This window comes from Lactuca saligna, chromosome 8, assembly GCF_052625555.1.
Source record: "Lactuca saligna cultivar CGN05327 chromosome 8, ASM5262555v1, whole genome shotgun sequence".
Classification (NCBI taxonomy): Eukaryota; Viridiplantae; Streptophyta; class Magnoliopsida; order Asterales; family Asteraceae; genus Lactuca; species Lactuca saligna.
Window position 1 is genome coordinate 79,397,476 of NC_136424.1, and position 24,303 is coordinate 79,421,778.

The window sequence follows — 24,303 nt, forward strand, 5'->3', positions numbered from 1 at the left end:
ATTCCTGAATATACATTAAAACTATACCATCAATGTTAATCATCATTTTTTAACATAACTTAATTTTTCAAATGTTAATGTAAAATTATAGCTACTAAAATATCACTAATCCATTACTAAAACTAGCAAACCAAAAGTAACTATTGTACGTTCAGCAACCCAAGTTAATATCCTTAGCATACAAAACCATTGTTTTAAAACTATCCAAAAGAAACCATTGAAGTCATAACTAAAATAACTTTTTTAACATAATTCACTTAAATCATCCAATCTCCTGTAAATTTCTTCCTTTGCAATGGCCAACAATTGAGAACGTTGTCTTGAAGGAATCTTGTGGAATTCATCAACCTTTTGCAGCACATAATCCTTTTGCACATTATATTCATGAGTGATGATTTTGTATAAATACTTTGTCCTCAGTTTAACAAGTTGATCATCTTGTGCAGAAGACTCGTTCTTGAACCCAACTTTAAACTCATTCATACTTCCACCCATATATGTTTCCATGTGACGCATCGTAAACACACCACAATCAATGTTGTTGTTTATTGTTCTCCAAGGCATTTCCAGTCTATGTGGCATCACATGTGAAAACATCTCAGCTTTTGGATGATTCTGAGATTTTAAGTAATCAACTATGTACTCTTTCTGAAAATGTAAAAACATTGTCAACACATATGAAATTTTATTAACTATGTAAAGTAATTTTTAGTAATCACTTAGAATGATTTGGGGCAACTGACCATATCTCTCACCATCAAGATCATCAACTTTGTTGTTGTCAATGATTACAAACTTTGGGTGTTGTAGATTGATCACAAAAAGGAAAATGTGGAAGGAACGGATGATTGGTAGGAAAAGTTGCAACATTTATTCATTACAATTGTATTCACTTTATTTAATATTCATATTTGATCAAAGATAAATAAACACATAAGTAAACTGTGGAGATATATCTCTTACTAATCCAACAAAACGTAGGCTTGCATCCATATCTTCAATAGAAAGCACCAGATTCTCAATGAATTTATCTTTACGTTGACTTTCTGTTAAATCACTTTCAAGATACAAATTTTGTGATCCATTTTTACAAACTCATTAACTTATTTATATGTTGTATTTAAAAAATAGTATAATCAACATTGAAAAATATTAAATTATACTGTCACATCTGTCTTGCAATAAACTCTGAGAGGCGATTCAGGTGCACGTTTACTTTCATCAAGATTCAACACTTGACTCCAACAATCAATGACATGGCCAAATCGTTCACATGTTGGAAAAAAACATTCCATGTGAAACCTCTGAGCAGAAAACCCATCCAAAGTGTGGAAAACTATATCACTGCAAAAGACGTGACCAATTAATACTATTTTTAATAAGCAACCAACAAAATTAAGTAATTTTAAAAATATTTTAATTGCAACTTACTTTGGCTCTCCTTGGAGTGAGAATATGCATTCTGCTACACGTTTTTCCTGCCTTGGAACTCCTTTGATGATATCAACAGGCCGTATAATGTAAGGAGATTTCAGATATTCGGATTTCATGTGAGGCCTGTACCCTCTTCTACTAACACAATGTTCATCATTGTTGAATGGTACTACAGAAAAAGGAATTGGCATTTCCGTTTTAGATGGTGGTTTATTCTTAAAAGATTTTCTTCCAGATCTATTCGCGAAGTCTGCATATTCCTGTGACATTTGAATACTACATTTTTCTATCGGGGAGTTGTCAAACTGTTTGTGAGTTGTAGCTAGAATTAGCGTACGTTCAGTTTCAGCCTCGTAATCATACCACCATTGAGATTGTTCTGGTTCCTCTGATGCGGAAACTTCACTAAACAAATCATTTAATTTGTTTTTCCATTCTTTGACCAACTGATTCTCAGGATATTTCTTGACAACATCATTTATTTTGTCTTCCAACACTTTCTTTTGCTGCAATATCATGTCGTACATCTCTTTTATTGTTGAAATAGTTGTCTAATTAGGTCACCACAATAGAATTACATTACAAACCAAATAAAAACATTAATATGTCAGTTAGTATTAATTAATACTATAGTAACTAATTATTCAAATGTTAATACGTAGTAAACTACTTCAACACTTTCCCCACTTCCACTAAAAATATCATCTCCTTGATTTACCTACGAAAAGTAATACAATATTAGTTGTTGTACTAATAACTTATTATTTAGTAATGATTATATTATATTAATACCTTACACCTCGTGCATCATTTCCCTGTCAATAATGTATGAATATAATTAATTTAGATTATACCAAAAATAACAAATAATAAATTTAATATGCATTATTCAATACAATAAAATATTACCTGAACTTTTTCTTGCCCTACATTACCAGTTTCCGATGCTTCATTGATGACTTGAAATGGATCTTGCAATTTGCCCATACCCAGACCAATTGTCCTACACTCTACTCTTTCTCGCTCACGTAGTTTATCAACATTCCAACAACATATTGCTGGTCTGCATCGTACAATCTTCACTGAATCGCATCGAACACTTTCTACGTATAGCAACAACAACAAAGACAAATAAAAAATGTATTACTTAAATACACTTTAATGAATCTGCACACATAAGTCTACCAATATTGAATGACAGCTGAATTTAAAACAAATCTTACCAGCAGTAATATAATTGGCCCAACATAGAATCCTTTTTTGCTGTTTGGATTCCATGCACTTTTTGTCTCCTTAAGGCAATCAAAAACATATCCACACCAATCAATGTCACTTAGATCCAGGTCTTTCGTGACTTTTGATAACATCGATAGGTCACATGTTCCCATGCTCATCGACTGACCTAGTGTATTACACAACAGGACAAAGATGTTTACTTTAAAGATTAAATCTGCACGTGTTGATTGCATAATAACTTGTTGAACTGCCCTTGGTCTAATATTATCTTCATCTTCGAATTGTTTTCTCTAAACAATTATCGTGCCGTATGTGACTTCTCTATAAGGCATGGACTTTATTGCAACATGTCCCAGAGGCAGACCCAACATTTCATGAATAACATGCCGATTGATTGGTATCTCTCCATGATGAAGTTTGAGTACCATCCTATCTGCATCAAAATTCTTTACAATATAATGCACCATAATTGATGCACACCCATCCACTTTCATATTCAAAAAATGCCCCAGACCAATAGAAGAAATATAAGCTTCTTGTTCCTTGCTAAGGTTATGCATACAACTCTACAAAACATTTGGAGATGTTCGTACTTGTATTCGCCTTGCTTCTTCTGCATCACTTGCAACAACTTTAGGCAGTTTTCTTGCCTTCACTACATTTCCTTCTTTATTCCTTTTTCTTTTAAATTTCTTCACACTTTCTTTGTCATCATATTTGAATGAAGTATAATGCCTTCTCTTTTTCCTTGTTACCACAGGTTTGTCATCTTCAAAATCAGAGTCTTCATCTTCATCAAGCTTCTTGTCAGTAACATTATCTTTTCTTGTTAAGACATATTTAACACAATAAATTATTATAAATAAATTACCAAAATAATACTATACTAAATTTATTAAAAAAAAACACTACCTGAACATGAGTTTATAACAACAACTTCATCACCTTTTATTTTCCATCTATCAAAACGTCTTTTTGTTCTCAATTCATTTTTCCTATTTATTCCACTATCTTCTGTCATGTCATAACTTTCAATCAAACCTGCCAATAAGTAAACAACATAATCATAACTAAAGTTACTTTACTATACAAGTTACATTACATGAAATCATCATTGATACCTTTTTGTTTCTCTATATTTTTTTTAGATTTTGAAAACCTTGAATTTCCTCCATCAAACTTCTTCACATTGACTTTGGGTTTCATGTTCTTTTCTATTAATAAATACAAAACAACACAAGTTATTAAAACTAACTACAACATCAAACTCTAAATAAATTTAATTTTAAACAAGTACATTCCTTGAATCTGAGCTCAAAACTACAACTTTAAGATCCCTTCGCATTGAATGAGCTGGTGTGCGATTAACACGTTCCCCCACACCTGTCCAAAAAATAAGACACATAATCACTATAGATTCCAATTGATATTTAACATTTTAAATTTCATATAATCATCATCACCACCAGTTTGTTTTTTAGTTTTCTTCTTAGGTGTTGAACACTTCTTTTGTCCTTCTCTTCTAATCCGAGGTTGTACTATTTCATTTCCTTCATTGTCTTCATCTTCAATATCAATAAGCAATGGATTGGATTCTTCATTAGTGAATTTGCTGAATGCCGTCTTTAGTAATATCCTCTCGCTTTTCTTTCTACCTAATAGTAGAATTAAAATACCTTAATCATTGATAACTCATAATTAAATCATTAACAACTCAAAAAATCATAAATTATACCTACTAAACACAAACACAAATAAACACATACCCAAAAACAGAGGAATGTTTACAATAATCATCAATAAACAAACAGTGTAATTAACTTACTCACAAAACACAATAGGGACTCCTACACCATTATTCTTTACTTAGTACATCATGTACAGGATCAAAACCACATAGATACTCAATAAAGTATCCATTCACAACTGAATATGACTTTAACAATATACATAATATACAACCAACAACAATGATTAATACTGGAAAAGTACTTTTGTCGCACAAACAATCGGATTTTACAAGTAATCATTAGTAATGAATGACATTTATACCCTTCATTATTATTTTTCTACTAAACACCATTCACAATCGAATACTAACATCAATTACTCCTCTTGTCCTAATTATAATGTATTTATTTTGCCATTGATCAACAATAACACTCTTAAAACAAAAGTAAAAAAAAAGCCATAATTTTTGGGTTTTCGTAACCTTACTTCAGTTCAAAGTAGTCGACTACGATTACACATGTATAAGCATCTTTGAACATTCAAACACAATCATAAACGATTAATTTTTAAACACATTCAATATCAGAATACCATAACTTCGAAACTCATCTACAATTACCATTTTCATTTAAACATTCACATACACCAACGTGTTATTTGTAAAATACAACCTTTAAATCAACAATCATCAACGATGAAGAATCACTACAGTTCATAATCGATAATATAAAGAAAAAACGAAGAACCCAACTTCTAGGGTTTTAAGAATCGTTAAAATGTACACATTAACAAAAAAAATAAACACACTACTACACCCATTTTCCAGTCAATCGACACTGAAAAAAGATTAGAAAGCTTACTTCTTCCACTTCGGTTGATCATCGACGACATTCCTCCACCTTCAACCCTTCACGGAGTTCTGGATGCAAAATAACCTCTTTACAAATGAACAGTATTAATCAGGTCTAGTATAAAGGTTTAGCTGTGATATTTTGCATTCAAGATACGATCAAATCATCCAAAAGATTAGAAGTTAGCTGTGATTACTAAAACATAGGAACAGTTTCTTTTAATTTTCAAACTTACATGATATATTCAAAATGGATGAGATACTAAAATTACTTGAATACCCTTTTCTATTTTTTTAATTAAAAAAAATTAAATTCATTTAATACTTTGTTTAAATTAATGATTAATGACATCCTTAGATTATAAATATTTAATATACCAGATTTGTTCTCGCGTTCTTAACCTTTTAGGCGTTCTCATTTGATCCTTTCCCTATATATATATATATATATATATATATATATATATATATATATATATATATATATATGTATTGAATACCTTTATGCACAGTAAATTAATCTCATTGGTGGATTTTTAAAAAAAATAATTTATCTTTGCTTGCTTGCTGGCACATTACGTGTTGTGTCCTTAACAACCCACCGCCATAGACACTTTTCTCGATGTTCCCACCGACTCCCATCCTATCATCGCCACATATTGAACATTGACTCCCATTCTATCATCCATTCTTCTCTGCATTCTTCCTGATTCTATCAGGTTCTAAAATGCTAGAGTTGGATCGAATTTCAAAGTTATTCCACCGCCGCAACTACTGGATAGTCTCCTTCTGTTGCCACTGCTCACCGTCACCTTATTGCTTCTCGAATCCATGAAACCAACCTCATCGATACTTCCTCAAGGTCCCGATTTTCATCTCTTGCATTATTCCTCTTCTGCTATACCACCGCTTCCTCCGCTCGGATGAACACATACATCTCCTTCACCTTCACATGGAAAATAGACATTGACGGAGCGTAGTGCCAAAAACTTGCAACCGTACAACTTCTAACATCGACAAGGAGTCGAGCAATAGGTAATTTTTTTCAACTTAACATCTTCCTACTTCCTCTCAGACGTACGGATTCGATTGGGTCAACCGATGTACTGCTCAATCTATAGTTTCTCAGATTCTGATTTGTGTGGATAAAGAGGGACAAAAAGAGAGAGCAAGGGAGGAAGACCATTGTTGATTTCCTGCCCCTTTGTCTTTGAAATTTAAACCTGAATTGTATTTTCCCCTAATTTTCCTTTGGTCAGCTTCAATTGATTGTTTCAGGTTCTATTGTGGTTTGTCGATCGCCTGCTCCATTCTTACTGTTCGTTTGTGTAAGGGTAGTAAGGGGATAAGGAGGTGGAATTGATGGCAAATCAACCATTTTAATAGAACCAACTGCTTATTTATGTGACAGTAAGGTTAGCAATTACTTTCATGTTTAAATGTTGGATCTTTCGTACAATTTTAAGGACTTTTCTGTTTCCTTTAACCATAATATTTGTTGAATTTGATTATTTACTTAAAGGTTATATATAAAGGCAGAAAATCTGATCGTTGGAGTAGAAAGACTACATTTCCATCGTAGAATATTGGGATAATAGGGATTAATCACAAAGCTACATGTAAAATTACAATATATAGTCGTTGAAGTCATCAATGATTTAGGATTGGATATTGTGACGTTTTTAGTTGTTACTATTTTGGTGGTTCCCATTTTCAAGATTGTCAAATCTAGCCCTGCAAGCTTATAAAAACTTCAAACAATTTCTTCCCTTTTTACCCTTATTAGTTTTTACTGAAAAGATATATCATATTTCAGATGCTTGGTTTCTTTTTTTGCAGGGGTTGTGCAATCAATTTGGATTGATTAGAAATCTCACAGATGTTAAAGTTCTTTCTGAATAGGGCATTCTTTTCTTGGTAACCTCTGTATACGCTTTATTCATCTTTTTAGTTCTTAATTTATCAATATTTTCTAATTTATAATTTTTATACATTGCATTTGCAGCTATTTGAAATGGGTTTAGAGCTGTCATTTGCACGTTTGAAAGCTCTTGCTTAATTTGCCTTTGGTATGGGTTTAGCTCAAGTAAGAAATATCAAATGACTATTATCAACAAAAATCTTCTTATATGTATAATGTATTGTACGTACTATTTATTAACCGATTTTCAAATTTATCTATATTTTGTGAAAAGGTTGTTCTATCTACTCTTTCTTTCACAACATATGAACTCCCACCTAATGGAGTTATTGGAACACGAATTTTGGAGTTCCTTTTTCACTCAAGATCAGATCTGTGGAGAAGAAAATACTCAAATAACAATAAATTATAGTTTGATTTGATACTTCTTGTCATTAATTCTTGCTTCAAAAGGATTGTAGGTGAACATAAGAAGTATTGATGAAGCTATAGTCATTGGTGCTACTCTCTCATTGTCATCTTCTGCATTTGTTTTACAAGTATCTTTGTTCATACATACTTTTATATGTTGTTGACTATATATGTATATATTTTTGATGGGTTTTGAGCATTCTAACACTTCCTAAGTGTACATGCAACCCTAATAAACCTTGGATCTATGTTTGTCTAAGATACATGCAAATAATTATTTTTCCAAGGTTCATATCCTAACTAGCATGGCATGGGGAACATGAATCAAATAAAGCTAGTAGAAATGCTTACCTTGTAGTAGTAGTTGATTGCTTGGAGTTTTAGAGCCTAGCACCAATAGTGTGAATGCCTCAAATGGAAATCACAAATCACCACAAACTTGGAACTTTGAGAGAATAGTCACTACTATCTTGAAATCGGCCCTCACCTCAACAAGTGTCAACTAGTGTGATTTCAAGAACCAAAGCCTCCTTTATATAGTGTGGTGGATTAGGGTTACATCCATGTAAACCCTAATACCCATGTCTCTTCATTTCCATGAGATCCATGGTTAAAGCTCCATGGAGTATCCATGGACTTTTCCATGCAAGCCTAGCCCATTCCAAATAAGCATTAGCCCACACTATATAAATATAGAAGCCCATATTTAATTAGTAATATCTTTGATCTCTAAATTAATCCTAGATTAATTATAGATCAATACTAATTAAATAATATGATCTTATATTAATATATTAGAACTTATAATATATTAATAAATCATAACTTGGACTATTCTCAAAATATTATCCATAAATTGTTCGGGTGAAGTGCAACCCAAATGGACCATGCCGGGTCGGGTCAAGTACATACCAAATATAGTTATGGACTTAGACACTATATCCAACAGTCTCCCACTTGGATAAGTCTAATAACTATAGTTGCAAGTATGACTTCAGGAACCGATCAACAATCGTAGCTCTTTAAACTCTGTTGAACTAGAACGCGCCATTTTAGATAAGTGATCATATAATCCTCTGCTCAAGATATCAGCCGGACAAATACATGGAACATGGTCTTACTTATTCTCCAACATTTGTTTCTCGATTTCCGATTTGTTTGACATAGAACTTAACTGAACACATCAATTTAGTTCTGACTGGGCTCGGTACATAGGTCAAAACACAATCATCGAGGGGCCCAGATATAAGCTTCTAATCCTAGAAGGAACAGATAAACTTTGACTCATATGTTTGTTCTACCACTCATTGAATTATACACAAAGGCACGTTTTATAACATTGAGTTACCAATGCGTTTTCGTACAATCAATGCATAATTAACTCGTAAGTAACAAATCAAATCTCTAGGTTTGAAGACTTATATGATATTACCGTCTCACGATCACTCGAGATAAAATTCCATGAACTGATTCCAGTGAGCGTGGGTTGAGTCCAATGCTCAGAACTTATGAGCACTCATGATTGTTGTAGCCATGTCAAACACCTTAGACCTCTGCAACCATTCATGACAGTCTTGATTCATACCTACTTCCGACATATGACCGACTGTGGAGGTTTGAATAATATGATATACCAAACATAATTATTCTGGAAGTCAAAACACGCAAAAGAAATATAGTAAACAATTGACAAGAGATAGCAACACTTTACTCATAAATAAAACACCTTTTATTCATCATCTAATGTCAATTACACTTTACAAATTTCATAATTTATCTAACTACTAAAACTTATATCATCCTTCAGCTCTATGCTTCGAGCATGCTGGAGATGCTTAACCCTACTCAGTCCCTTCGTGAGGGGATCTGTTGGGTTCTCGTCCGATGATACCCTCTTTGCCACGAGGATTCCTTCTTCTATTCAATGTCTAATGAAGTGATATTTTCTGTCAATGTGTTTGGATCTCCCATGATCTCTTGGTTCCTTGGCTAAGGCAACCGCACTATTACTGTCACAGAAAATCTCTATTGGCTCCTTTATAGCTGGTATAACTCTAAGGTCTCCGATGAAGTTCTTTAGCTATATAGTTGTTGGGTTATGAGCATTCTAACACTCCTAAGTGTACATGCAACCCTAAATACCTTGGATCTATGTTTTCTCTATTATACATGCAAATATCAACTTTCCAAGGTATTGTTCTATTCTAGCATACTAAACGTTGAATAACACAAGTTAGAATAACATACCTTTTGTTCGTGCTTGTCTTCATGAAGCTTGAGTGCCTAGTGCCCCAAGTGTGACACCTCAAATGGTTCACACAACACCAAATACACTTGGAATAACTTGAGAGAATTCTACACTTCATGAAAATCGGCTAGCCCTTTCTTACTCTCACTAGTAGCCGATTTTGGTCAAGTATAATATCTTTATATGGTGTTACAATTAGGGTAAACCCTAATTGTCATGACTTTCCATTTCCTTGGATCCATGGGTTCAAATACACCATGGAGCATCCATAGACCATCCTATGGGTTTTAGCCCAACTTGATTATCCATGGAGCATTAGCCCACTATACAAGTATGGATGATTTACACAATCAACCCATATATTTAATTAGTCTTCTTTTGATCACTTAATTAATCCTAGATTAATTCTTGATCAATACTAATTAAATAATCTTATTATTCTTATTATTAATATACTAGAACTTATAATATATTAATAACCATAAGTGTCTTATTTCTCTCATTATAGTCTATCCAAGTGCATGATGCCATGCAACCCAAATGGACCATGCCGGGTCGGGTCAAGTCTTACCAATTATAGTTATGGACTTAGACATTAATCCAACAGTCTCCCACTTGGATAAGTCTAAAACTATTATTGTGTATGACTTCAGGAACCAACTGGCAATCGTAGCTCTCAAAAGCTTCTGTCGAACTCTGACCTTGTCGATAAACGCTGACCTTTGTCAATGACTTGTCCATTAGATAAGGGATCATATATTCCTCCATTCTAGATATCATATGGACTGAGACATGGATTATAATCATTCTCTCTGTCCATTTGTTGTTTCCCGATTTCCGATTTATGACGACTGACTAATTGAACAAATCAAATCAGTCCTGGCCCGGCCGAGCACTTCCATTTCTCATCATCAAATCATCGAGGGGCCCACAAATATCGCTTTTATCCCGAAGGTAAAAGGAATGGATAAACTTCGACTCATATGGCTTGTTCTACTACTTGTTGAATCATACACAAAGGCACGTTTTATAGCACCGAGTTACCAAATGCGGTTTCGTGCAATCAATGTACAACCAACTCATAGTAACAACTCATATCTCTAGGTTTGAAGAATATAAGATATTATCGTCTCATGATCACTCGTGATAAAATCCATGAAGTGATTCCAATGAGCGCGGGTTGAATCCAATACTCAGAACTTATGAGCACTCATGAGTGTTGTAGCCCTTTGTCCAACACCTTAGACCTCTACAAGCCAACCCATGACAGTCTTAATTCATATCTACTTCCAACATATGACCGAATGTGGATGGTTTGAATAACTTAGTCATTCCAGAAGAATAGCCTAGTTTATTCGGGAAATCAAAACATGCAAAGTGAAACACAATAATAATTTAATCCAATATGGTATCAAAACCTATGAACATAAATAAAACACCTTTTATTTATCACCATATGATTACACATTATTCATTGTATACTGTTTCAGCTATCAACTTTATTCTTGAATTTAAAACAATAGTTGTCCCATGCTCCAAGCATGTACACTATGTTTTCTAAACACTAGTCATGCCATACACCAAGTATGCATACTATGTTTGTCTATGATCTTTACTTTGTGAACTAGATCAATTGAACATAACTTCAATGATTCTCTTTTCACACTCCCAAATCCTTACTGCAAATGCAAGAATTCCAAATTCATGCCATTTACTAAAATCTGTTAGATTCTAAACTTATATGCATTGATCCTCTTGTAATGATTAGGCACAAAGTCAGAAAGACTTGACAACAATCATTACAGAGCATTCCAAAGGAGATAAACTCCTTGGAAACATCCTTCTTGCATTAAGTTTCCTTAATCTTACACAAATTGAAATTTCTGATTTTGAATCATCTCCAGATTCATTTTGACTATCACTTCACATAGTTGGCCTAAGTTGGTCTTTGTTTTATCGAAAACATCACAACTTACCAACTTCAAATGAACAAGAGTAGGACACTTTTACTCTTACATTTGACACGTGTTTTAAACCTTCTTAAAGACATGTCACTCAAATTACAATCTTGGAGTATGACTCTAAGACTTGTATTGGAACAAAGTATGACTCATCTTCTTGATTTAACCATTTCAACAATTCAAGATCCCTTCTTCTTAGTCATAAGAATGCACTAATACTTCCTTAGAGAACTAATTTTGATATGGTTTCTTAATCATTAAGATGATCATAAAACTGATACTAAAGTACTCTCCCATATTTTCATATTTGAGAAACTTTTATCCTTCTACCTAATTTGATTCTTCTTATCCGCTCTGCCATGCATTGGAACCTTTTCCAATGTCACAGAGTTACACTTAAGCTTGTAAGTATAATCATATTTACTGAGCTTTAGTAAACTATGACGAATAGCCTTATCAATCTTTTTGTGGTGGAATTAATCAGTGCACATGACTATGTACTCGATCCCTTAGTCCATTACTTGACTCACACATCCATGTGAACAAGTAATTAGTCTTAATTTTTCCAATACTTGAAAGTTCTCATTCATCATGCTATACAACTTGCATGATTCCAAGTCCCGGTCCAATTGAGACTTTGGATGATGAGAATCTTTCCTTATTTGGTAAATTTAGACATTACCACAAATGAAAGAATAAATTTCATATTTCCACTCTTGCTATTAATGGAATCATATAACCAACAATTTTTCCTCAAATGCCATTGTAAGGATATTTTTAAAATAACTAAAATCAAAAATTTTCTTTTATTTTAAAACTTTTGCGGAAAAACTTATCCTTACAATCCATATGAAAACTTGTTGTTATCTATTCCTAAGCAAGATCTCATAACTCCTAAGAAGTAGCTCAAGAATCCGATTTTCAAACTATGCGATAGAAATCCATCTATGCGATCAGATTCAGCATATTCTTTCTTTAAGTTCCTTTACTTTTCTTTGATTCTTAAAACATTACCATGTGACCCAGTCACATCATGTATCAGGAATCTCAGAATAGAAACTTAACAGAGTTAGATTAGTGGACTTTACATGAAGTAGAGTCAACCTTATTGACTTTAACATCCTTAGGTAAATTTGGCAACTTCGCAACTAATGACCCTTCCTTTGGAAATATAAACATATGGACCCTTTGATAATGGTACACGGGACTATCACAGACTTAGCTTTTCTCTTTACCATTTGTTCAACCGAGTTGACTATGGCCGATCCCTTTCCATTGGGAAGAGAATGCTTTTCTGGATTTCCTGTGTCACTATTGTCAATGTCCATAAAGTTTTAGGAAGTTGATCTTAGCAAATAGATAAGATCATTAAGGGTCTTGTCATAGTCTATCTCATAGGTGTTCCAAAAGAACTCACTATGTGACTTAGAAAGTAGTTGAACCACCAACTTTCTCAAGACTTTGACACCCAACTCTCCCGGCTTGTCAATATGTGACTACATCTCCAAGATGTGACCACACCTAGACCTTGCCTTTCCAATAGGGCTTGAGTGACCTTAAATTTTTCAAGAACTTGTGGGTTAGGGAGAATAATTGGAGGAGGAGAAAGAAGTATGATATCCATGGGACATCATCTTCATTAGGAAAGCTTGTTTCAAGAGATTTGGGAAGATCATAAATGTCTAAACCAGACATGTTTTCGGAGATATTCAAGATAGTTGATCTTAAAGTCCTTAATATGACACCCAATATAAAATATTAAGGCTAGGACCCAACATACTATTTTATAACTTAGAAGAGGTATGTCGTAATCCAAGCTATAAAACAATTTGAAGGTAGGTGAATGACGATTCACCAATTTCCACCAAGATAAATGAAATGAATTATTAGGTTTTAATTGGATTTGAAACTCCTAGATCTTTGAGATTCATTGAACTGTTCAATGGCATGTTTCAATCTCGAGTGTGCCCTTCAGGTTTTGTGACTGGGATGCCGAGGATCACAAAACAAGGTGTGAAGTAACCATGCAAATTACTTGGTACCCTTAATAAATTACCCCTTAATCGATGTGTCGGTTAACCACACACGCTCCATCGATACTATGATAAATATTAAGTCACCCTTTACCTACCGTGTTAAGTCCAAGTTAGTGTGCCGGTTAACCACACACGCTCCACTAACGACTTAGACAAAGTGTAAAGTGTAATTTCATGGATTAGCACCTTATTCACATTTTCCTAAGTAACTAAGATTAGGAATTATTAAGAGTTTAGTTACTTAGTATTTATCATTAATAGTTTTAATGAAGGGAGAATTATAGTCCTGTCAAACCCGTTCGGCTAACGACCCTCCACCAGTCAAGCAAGCGGTGGGTGAGAGTGGACACCCATTAAGTTGCCATTTTATAGGCAACAACCTTATACCCACCTTATAGACCGGCTTCGTGAATGAGGCGTACTAGCGGTAAGACCAACTTTACTCTTATACATATATATATATATATTATTAACTTATAATATTATAACGTATAAGGGTTGAATTTTAACTTTTAAAATTCTAAGGGCTAACTTGGAATTAAAATATTCATATGAGAAAACTTTACAAATTCCAAAACTTGAGGGCAAGTTTTTGAAACTATTCAAAACTAATTAATTCCATAACTTATGTATTTAAAGTAGTTTTAATCCAAAAACTCTTCAAGTTCCATAACTTGAGGACAAATTATGGAAGACTTTAAACTAATAAAGAATTAACTTTTCTTTATTTTATAACTTATAGAATTAATTAAGGTTACATTATTTTTTATTTATTTATTTAATGAAGAGACTCTTGGTCCTCCATAACTTGAGGACAAATTATGGAGTCATAACTCCAATTAATTAGAACTAGACTCTTCATTTTTTGTAACCTTTGCCAACTTTTATGAGTTTTATGAAACTTAAATGTGACTTTTCATATAACTTGAGGACAAGTTACAAAAACACATTTTAGAATCAACTCTTAGATTAATTTAGATTGAAAACAACTTTTTCACTCAACTTTTCTATTAATCTAAGCAACTCATAAGAACAAGATAATTCAAATCAAACTTTTTCATGTAATTAGTCTAACCCTTAAACTAATACAAAACATGAATATATTGACAATTATCTTTGAAATTGGATTAGCATGAACATTACCACATTAAAAAACAAGTTTATAAGTTCAAAAACAACTTAGGGTAATGTTCCTAGTCCATTTCTAGCCAAAAGGATCGAATTTATGCTGTCTGGGGGTCCAACTCGTCGAGTGCACTAACCAATTCGGCGAGTTGGATGCTTTTTGCCTTGGACTCGTCGAGTCCCTTCATGGACTCGGCGAGTCTGCTGGGTAGACAGCAACAAAACTCGATTTTTCAGCTTCTATTGCAAGTATAACAAGAAAACAAGCCTAGGCTCTGATACCACTGTTGGGTTATGAGCATTCTAACACTCCTAAGTGTACATGCAACCCTAAATACCTTGGATCTATGTTTTCTCTATTATACATGCAAATATCAACTTTCCAAGGTATTGTTCTATTCTAGCATACTAAACGTTGAATAACACAAGTTAGAATAACATACCTTTTGTTAGTGCTTGTCTTCATGAAGCTTGAGTGCCTAGTGCCCCAAGTGTGACACCTCAAATGGTTCACACAACACCAAATACACTTGGAATAACTTGAGAGAATTCTACACTTCATGAAAATCGGCTAGCCCTTTCTTACTCTCACTAGTAGCCGATTTTGGTCAAGAATAATATCTTTATATGGTGTTACAATTAGGGTAAACCCTAATTGTCATGACTTTCCATTTCCATGGATCCATGGGTTCAAATACACCATGGACCATCCTATGGGTTTTAGCCCAACTTGATTATCCATGGAGCATTAGCCCACTATACAAGTATGGATGATTTACACAATCAACCCATATATTTAATTAGTCTTCTTTTGATCACTTAATTAATCCTAGATTAATTCTTGATCAATACTAATTAAATAATCTTATTATTCTTATTATTAATATACTAGAACTTATAATATATTAATAACCATAAGTGTCTTATTTCTCTCATTATAGTCTATCCAAGTGCATGATGCCATGCAACCCAAATGGACCATGCCGGGTCGGGTCAAGTCTTACCAATTATAGTTATAGACTTAGACATTAATCCAACAATAGCCTCTTTTGCTGCCTCGCTTGCTGCTATATACTTTGATTCACAAGTAGAATCAGCCACTGTCTCCTGCTTGGAACTCTTCCAAGTGATTGCTCCTTCGTTTAAGGTAAAGACCCAGCCCGACTGAGAGCGGAAATTCTCCCTATCAGTCTAGAAGCTAGCATCACTATACCCTACAACTCTCAAGTCATCACTCCCACCGAAGGTAAGGACCCAGTCCTTAGTCCTTTGCAGGTACTTGAGGATATTCTTTACCGCAATCCAGTGTTCCTTGCCAGGGTTCCCCTGATACCTGCTAACCATGCTCAAAGCAAAGGCTACATTAGGTCGAGTACACGTCATAGCATACATGATCGATCCTACAGCTGAAACATAAGGTAGTCGACTCATTTCTGCTATCTCAGCCTCAGTACTAGGGCTTTGTGTCTTACTCAATCCGGCGTTACTCTTAATGGGTAACTCACCTTTCTTGGAGTTATGCATGTTGAATCTTTTCAACACCTTGTGCACATAGGTGCTTTGACTAAGTCCAATTAGTCTTTTACTCCTGTTTCTCAAAATCCTTATCCCTAGGATATAGGCAGCTTCACCAAGGACCTTCATAGCGAAACACTTCCCAAGCCAGGACTTTACTTCCTGCAGGGTTGGGATGTCATTTCCTATGAGTAGTATGTCATCCACATACAATACCAAAAAGCTGACTATGCTCCCACTAGCCTTGACATAAACACAAGATTCATCTTCACTCCTAGAAAAGCCAAATTCCTTGACCTTTTCATCAAAGTAAAGATTCCATCTGCGAGGTGCTTGCTTTAATCCATAAATGGATTTCTCAAGCTTACACACTCTATTAGGGTACTCGTTGCTGACAAAACCTTCTGGCTGACTCATGTAAACATCTTCAGTCAACTTTCCACTAAGGAAAGCGGTTTTGACATCCATTTGCCAAATTTCATAGTCATGAAATACAACTATGGCTAACATAACCCTAATAGACTTAATCTTGGCTACTGGAGAAAATTTCTCATCATAATCCACTCTAGGAATTTGAGAGAAGCCTTTTGCAACCAGTCGAGCCTTATAAGTGTGTACATTACCATCCATGTCGGTCTTCTTCTTGAAGATCCATTTGCACCCTACAGTCTTACGACCTGGTACATTCTCAACCAAGTTCCAAACTTGATTGTCATACATGGATTGTATCTCGCTATCCATAGCCTCTTTCCATTGAGCAGACTCGGCGCCTACCATGGCTTCCTCTTAGCTGTTAGGGTCATCCAGACCTACTAGTGTCCCATCACTAATAAGTTTCTCACCTTCTGCAGTAATATGGAAACCATACTAATGCTCAGGTGCATTCCTAACTCTCATGGAACACCTCAGAGGTACAAATTCGTCAATTGGCTCAACAGGAGTTTCCTCCTCAAGTTGAGGGATAGCGTTTGAAGTTCCTTCACCACTTGACTCTTGAATTTCTTCAAGATCAATTTGCCTCCCACTTTCTTCTTGGCTTATAAACTCTCCCTCTCTCTCAAAAGACTCCTCTTCTTGCTACAAAGACCTCATTATCACTAGGTCTGTAGAAGAGGTAACCAAAGGATCTTTGTGGGTAGCCGATGAAAATACACCTCTCGCTTCGGGGTTCTAGCTTGCCATAAGTCTCGCGCCTCACAAAAGCCTCGCAACCCCAAATCTTGATATGGTCTAGTTTGGGTACTTTACCAGTCCAAATCTCATGAGGAGTTTTGGCAACTTTCTTTGTAGGGACTAGATTAAGGATATGGGCAGCAGTCTCTAAGGCGTACCCCCAAAACAAGATAGGTAGCGAAGCTCGACTCATCATGGAACGAACCATGTCCAACAAGGTTCGATTACGCCTCTCAGCTACACCATTCAACTGTGGTGCCTGGGACGTGTCAATCGTGAGACAATCCCACATTCCCTAAGATAGTCGAGGAACTCTGAACTAAGATACTCACCACCTCGATCGGATCGAAGCATCTTAATGTTCCTGCCCAATTGATTCTCGACTTCCTGTTTAAATTCCTTAAACCTTTCGAAAGTCTTTGACTTATGCTTGATTAAGTAGACATATCCATATCTACTGTAATCATCAGTAAAAGTCAAATAATAACGATTAGCATCCCTTGTGGCATGTTTGAATGGTCCACACACATCCGTGTGTACAAGGTCCAACAAACCTTCACCCCTTTCACAAGAACCTGTGAAGGGTGACTTTGTTATTTTTCCAAGTAAGCATGATTCGCAACTATCATCTGACTTTAGGTCAAACGACTCTAAAACTCCATCCTTTTGGAGTTGGCCTATGCGTTTCTTGCTTATATGTCCAAGACGACAATGCCATAGTGATGCTTTATCCAAGTTATTATTATTAATAGAATCAATACACAATACATTATTTCCTAAGTAATCAACCACAGATACTGTTTCATACACGCCATCACAAGGTAATGCTTTAAAATAAAGAACATTATTAAAGAAAGCATCAATAGAACCAACTTCATTATTAAATGAAAAGGTAAATCCTTGTTTATACAATGCATGAAAGGAAATAATATTTCTTGCCATTTCTGGCGAATAACAACATTTATTCAAATTTAAATTTAACCCACTACTTAGAGACAAAGTATAAACTCCAATCTTGGTGACAAGTGTAACTTTCCTATTCCCCATGATTAAGTTTATCCTTCCTTGCTCCACATTCTCACTTCTTCTTAGTCCCTGTAAATCAGAACATATATGAATACCACAACCGGTATCAAGGACCCAAGAATTAGAATGGGGTGAGTTATTAGAAATGATAGTGTAAATACCTGCATGGTTGGGTTTTACTTTTCCATCCTTCACATCTTGCTGGTACTTTGGGCAGTTTTGCTTCCAATGTGCCTTTTCATAGCAATAGAAGCATTCAGCCTCTTTTGGGTCAGAAGAAGGGGTGATGAAACCTTTATTGGTTCCACTTGAAGAAGAGCCATCAAGGGTCCTAACCTTGGTACCCTTCAAAGAACTCTTTCTCTTCTTCCCTCGTCCTTTCCCGATTGCCAAGACAGGGGTAGAGTTGGTAGGAGTAGGAGTAACAATCGCCTTACCCTTAAGACCACTTTCCACGCTCTTTAAGAGTCCTTGAAGTTTGCTGAGCGTGACCTCTTCCTTGTTCATGTGGTATGTCATGCGGAATTGATCATAACATGAAGGTAAGGAGTGCAAAATTATATCTATTGCTACCTCCTCAGGGAAGTTCACACTTAGCTTCAGCAAACGGTCCACAAATCTTTGCATTTTCTGCATGTGGCCCGTGATGGGTTCACCATCCTTCATGCGAGTTGTTATCATGGAGGAGATGATTTCATACCTTTCTTGACGAGCACTTTGATGGTATCTTTCCATCAAGTCTTGGTGCATCTCATAGGGGTAGAAATCTTCATAGGATTTTTGGAGATCAACGGTCATAGTGGCCATCATGATGCATGCCACTTTCGTGGCATCCCTTTCATGTGCCCTAAACTCAGTGATCTCTTTAGGAGTTACAACTGTCTCATCAATCTCCTTAAGCTCCTTATCGAGGACATATTCTTTGTCCTCGTAGCGGGTAATCATTCGGATGTTTCTGATCCACTCATTAAAGTTAGATCCATCAAAAGTGACTTTCCCACACAAGTTCATAAGAGAAAATGAGCCATTAGGATTAGAGCCAGAAGCAACAGTGTTTGCAGACATCTGAGAAGAAGAAACGTTTAGTTTAGAAATAGGAATAGTCCTTAATAAAACACTCAAATGTAGTATTAAGACTAGGACCCAATCACAATATATTATACTTAGAAGAGGTATGCCGTAATCTAAGTAATAACATATTTGAAAGGTAGGTGAATGACGATTCATCAATTTCCACCAAAGTCGAAATATTAAAATATTTAATTTGGTTCTTAGAAACTCCTAGATTCTTTTGAGATTCAATGAACTTTTCAAAGGCATGTTTCAATCTCGAGTGTGCCCTCCAAGTTTTATGACTGGGATGTCGAGGATCATAAAACGAGGTGTGAAGTAACCATGCAAATTACTTGGTACCCTTAATAAATTACCCCTCAATCGATGTGCCGGTTAACCACACACGCTCCATCGATACTATGATAAATATTAAGTCACCCTTTACCTACCTTGTTAAGTCCAAGTTAGTGTGTCGGTTAACCACACACGCTCCACTAACGACTTAGACAAAGTGTAAAGTGTAATTTCATGGATTAGCACCTTATTCACATTTTTCCTAAAGTAACTAAGATTGGGAATTTAATAAAACATTTAGTTACTTTATAATATTCATCATACTTTTAATGAGAATTTATAAGTCCTTGTCTTACCCGTTCGCCTAACGACCCTCCACTAGTCAAGCAAGCGGTGGGTGAGAGTAGACACCCATTAAGTTGCCATTTTATAGGCAACAACCTTATACCCACGTTATAGACCGGCTTCGTGAATGAGGCGTACTAGCGGTAAGACGACTTTGTTCTTATACATACATACATACATATATATATATATATATATATATATATATATATATATATATATATATATATATATAATTATTAAATCATAATACTATAAGTATAAGGGTTGAATTTTATTTTTTTTTTAATTCTAAGGGCTGGAACTAAAGTTTTAATCAAGGCTTTACTTGTTCCAAAACTTGAGGGTAAGTTTTGTAAACTTTCAAAACTTTTCATTTCTTGTAATTTATGAGTTAAATGGAGTAATAAAATGAAGATTCTTCATTTTTCTAACTCTTGTGTTCTTTTAATGGTTTTTAATTCAAGTGTGACTCTTGGTTTTCCATAACTTGAGGACAAGTTATGGACTCCATTAAAACACATTATGATCAAGAATTAAACTACCACATAGGTTACAAATAATTCTTACGATCATCTAAACATCATAAGATCAAGAACATGAATATGAACACTTTCATGAATAAAAAATTACACATAAAACTTTGTAATTTTGATAACAAGTTGTTGTAAATGGATTAGCAAAGACATTACACCTTCTAAAACAAGTTTTCAAGTACCAAAACAGTTTAGGGTAATGTTTATAGTCCATTTCCAGCAACTAAAATCGAAATTCTGAAACTGCAGCTTCTACTAGTCGAGTGCATGAACATTTGCCTCAATGTATATTATGGTGATGTGTCTGCAAAAGTTGCATGATCTTGTACATATTGATGTTTTTTCTTATCCCATGAATTCAATCTTAAAGCCAAACAAACTCAAAAATCACAACACTTGTGATTCTACTAATTTGTAGACTTATCCAGAATCCATGATATGATAAATCATTTGATTGAAAATATAAATGTAGTCATGAAATACATCTGCTTAATTCAGATTTCCTTAACAAATATTCAAGCGTATTACAAAGTTGTGCATGTATGAATAATGTTTTTTTGTGGGTTATGTTTTGAAGAGAAACAATAATGAATCTCATAAAGTCATTAATATAAGCAATAGATGACATGAGTAAATGGTAAATGATTACGTAGGATAACTAGTTGTTGAGTTTGTTTTCATTTGATCATTTTTTTTCGTACTCAATATACCATCAAACTTGTTGTTTGTGTTCACCATAACCTTTGGTTGGCTATCACATATGATAGCTGATTAAAAGATTAAATGAAAACAAACTCAATAATTACTTACCCTCCAAAATTATTTTCCCAATTGAATATATAATTATGTAACATTATATGTGCATTAATGGTGTGAACGTAACCATTTGCAATGTTGTGATGGGGTGGGCCCGCTACGATGCTGGTGGACGGTGGTGGTCCTGGTTCCGGACTCCAGTGTATCTTTAGCATATATACCTTAAGCGTAAAATCATCATTTCCGTATCTGTGTCGTCCTCCCCATTATTATCTAAATCCTTTCAGCGAAGTAGTTGATTGAAAATGGCGACTGAAATTCGATCCTTTGATCTGATAAACAAAACTCAGATTCCATCATTAGGTCTTGGGACATGGCAATCGGAACCTGGTCTTGTTGGCCAAGCCGTCACTGCTGCCGTCAAGGTTCTCCCCTCTTTCTCTACTCCCTTTGTTCTCTACGTGAATAAGATTTGGATTTTAGTCAAAGTAATACTCTTCTCATCTATGCTTTCCTTGCTCGATGCTGATTTTGCCCAAACAATGCATCCTATGATTTGATAGTAGTCTGTAGCTATTGACTGGTAAATATGGTCTTAATTCTATTAAGTAGCTTTTCTTCCTTGAGCTATCATCAAAATAAGATTCCTCTTCACTTTGTGGTTCTTATTATTACTTTTTTTTTTGTTATGAAATGTGAAAGCAGACTTAAAGGTGTTTTGAGTGTTAAAGTTGGACTTTTGAGGCGAAAAGAATTAGCGTGGTCCAGAATTGATATGATTTTTAACTTTTGTTACAAATATCATCCAAAATCTTTGTAATTATTTAGAGTTTCTTGCAAGAAATAGGTATCTTGATTATTAAAATCTTTGTAATCATGTAGTGTTTCAAATTCAATCAATAAACTCTTAATATGTAAAAGTAAAACACAGGGAAAAAAGTAAAAGCACATATGATCTGATTACTATGTTTCTCTCCTCTCCTGCAGGCTGGGTATCGCCACATTGATTGTGCCCAAATTTATGGCAATGAAAAGGAGGTACGCAAATTTCACTAAAATTCCATTCATAAAAAATATTATATTTATATAACAAATCATCAACAGTTTTTATATATCTTTTTTGGTTTTCAAGATTGGTTTAGCTTTAAAGAAACTCTTTGAAGATGGCGTGGTGGCACGAGAAGATTTATGGATCACCTCTAAACTTTGGTTTGTTCTAACCCTTTTTTTTTGTACGTATGTTTAAATTCCATCTTTTATTAAATATTCAAAACCCTAAACTTTACAGGTGTAACAATCATGCCCCTGAAGATGTACCTATCGCATTAGAGAAAACTCTGAATGACTTACAGATTGAGCATCTTGATTTGTACCTTGTAAGTCTTCGATAATACAAAATTTTATATCATTTCATCATATCACTCAATCATTAACCAAATGAACCCATCTATCTATGATTCTATATTTCTATTCAAGATTCATTGGCCAGTAAGGACAAAGAAAGGGACAGCTGGCTTCAAACCTGAAAATCTGCTAAAAACAGACATACCTGCCACATGGAAAGCAATGGAAGCACTGTTTGATATAGGGAAGACACGAGGTTTAGGTGTTAGCAATTTTTCTTCAAAAAAATTGGGAGATTTGTTGAATGTGGCCCGCATTCCCCCTGTTGTGAATCAGGTTGAATGCCATCCTTCATGGCATCAAACCAAATTGAGGGAGTTTTGTAAATCTAAAGGCGTTCATCTCTCAGTAAGTCATCATAAACATGGCTTTCTCTGTTAAGTCGTTCTTTCTGTATTAAGTCAGATGGAAACAACTCAACAAGTGTCTTATTTTGATTTTGATTTTGATTTGAATAATAATAAATATTCAGGGGTACTCGCCACTTGGTTCACCTGGGACAAAATGGCTAAAGAGCAATGTACTTGAGCATCCAATTTTGACATCAGTTGCAGATAAATTAGGGAAGACTCCTGCACAAGTTGCCATACGTTGGGGTTTACAGATGGGTCATAGTGTTCTTCCCAAAAGTACAAATAAAGCGCGTATCAAAGAGAATTTTGCAGTTTTTGATTGGTTGATTCCTGATGATTTGTTCACAGAGTTGTCTAAAATCCAACAGGCAAGATTTCTCCTTTTTGCTTTATCTGTTATATAAAATTCAATTATTTACATATGAAGTTGGTTTTGATGCAGGCAAGACTTGTGAGAGGTGATTTTTTGGTGAATGATGTTTATGGTGAGTATAAAACAGTTGAGGAACTTTGGGATGGTGAGATTTGAGTTTTGAGGAATAGCTGAATATTAATAAATTAAGCTTAAAATGTGTTTCTTATTATTATATATAAGTTAAAGCACTCCTCGAATTTAAGCAATATCACGAAATAAGAAGGTGTTACATTATGTCGTTTGTTAAATTCTAGTATTTCATTTTCTGTTCCATGTTGTAAACGAGCAACTATTAATGCTCGAAAAAAGTAGATTTGATGATATTTCAAAAGCTGAAATGCTGTTTACATTTGTCACCATCATGTAAGGTTACATGTTTGTAATAATTATAATGAAGTTGCTAAGCAATGGGGTGTTGGATCATGGATGTGTGTTTAAGGTGATTATTGGGTTTTATTGTTAGGATGTGATTATAATGTC

At 34.6% G+C, this 24,303-nt stretch overlaps 1 protein-coding gene across 1 annotated transcript; it reads left to right on the forward strand.

Annotated features, from left to right (window-relative positions):
- The first annotated feature begins 21,878 nt into the window (after window positions 1-21,878).
- Window positions 21,879-24,057, forward strand: LOC145011282 (NADPH-dependent aldo-keto reductase, chloroplastic-like). Its single transcript, XM_078969975.1, has 7 exons — window positions 21,879-22,076; window positions 22,639-22,689; window positions 22,784-22,860; window positions 22,940-23,027; window positions 23,128-23,403; window positions 23,528-23,776; window positions 23,851-24,057. Exons 1-7 carry the CDS (start codon window positions 21,957-21,959, stop codon window positions 23,935-23,937), a joined length of 948 nt encoding a protein of 315 aa, XP_078826101.1. The 5' UTR covers window positions 21,879-21,956; the 3' UTR covers window positions 23,938-24,057.
- The last annotated feature ends 246 nt before the right edge of the window (window positions 24,058-24,303 follow it).

Coding starts and splice junctions, on each gene's coding strand:
- LOC145011282 (XM_078969975.1), top strand. CDS start 21,957: ATGGCGACTGAAATTCGATCCTTTGATCTGATAAACAAAACTCAGATT. Junction 22,690..22,783: donor TTTATGGCAATGAAAAGGAG/GTACGCAAATTT, acceptor TTGGTTTTCAAG/ATTGGTTTAGCTTTAAAGAA. Junction 23,028..23,127: donor AGCATCTTGATTTGTACCTT/GTAAGTCTTCGA, acceptor TTTCTATTCAAG/ATTCATTGGCCAGTAAGGAC.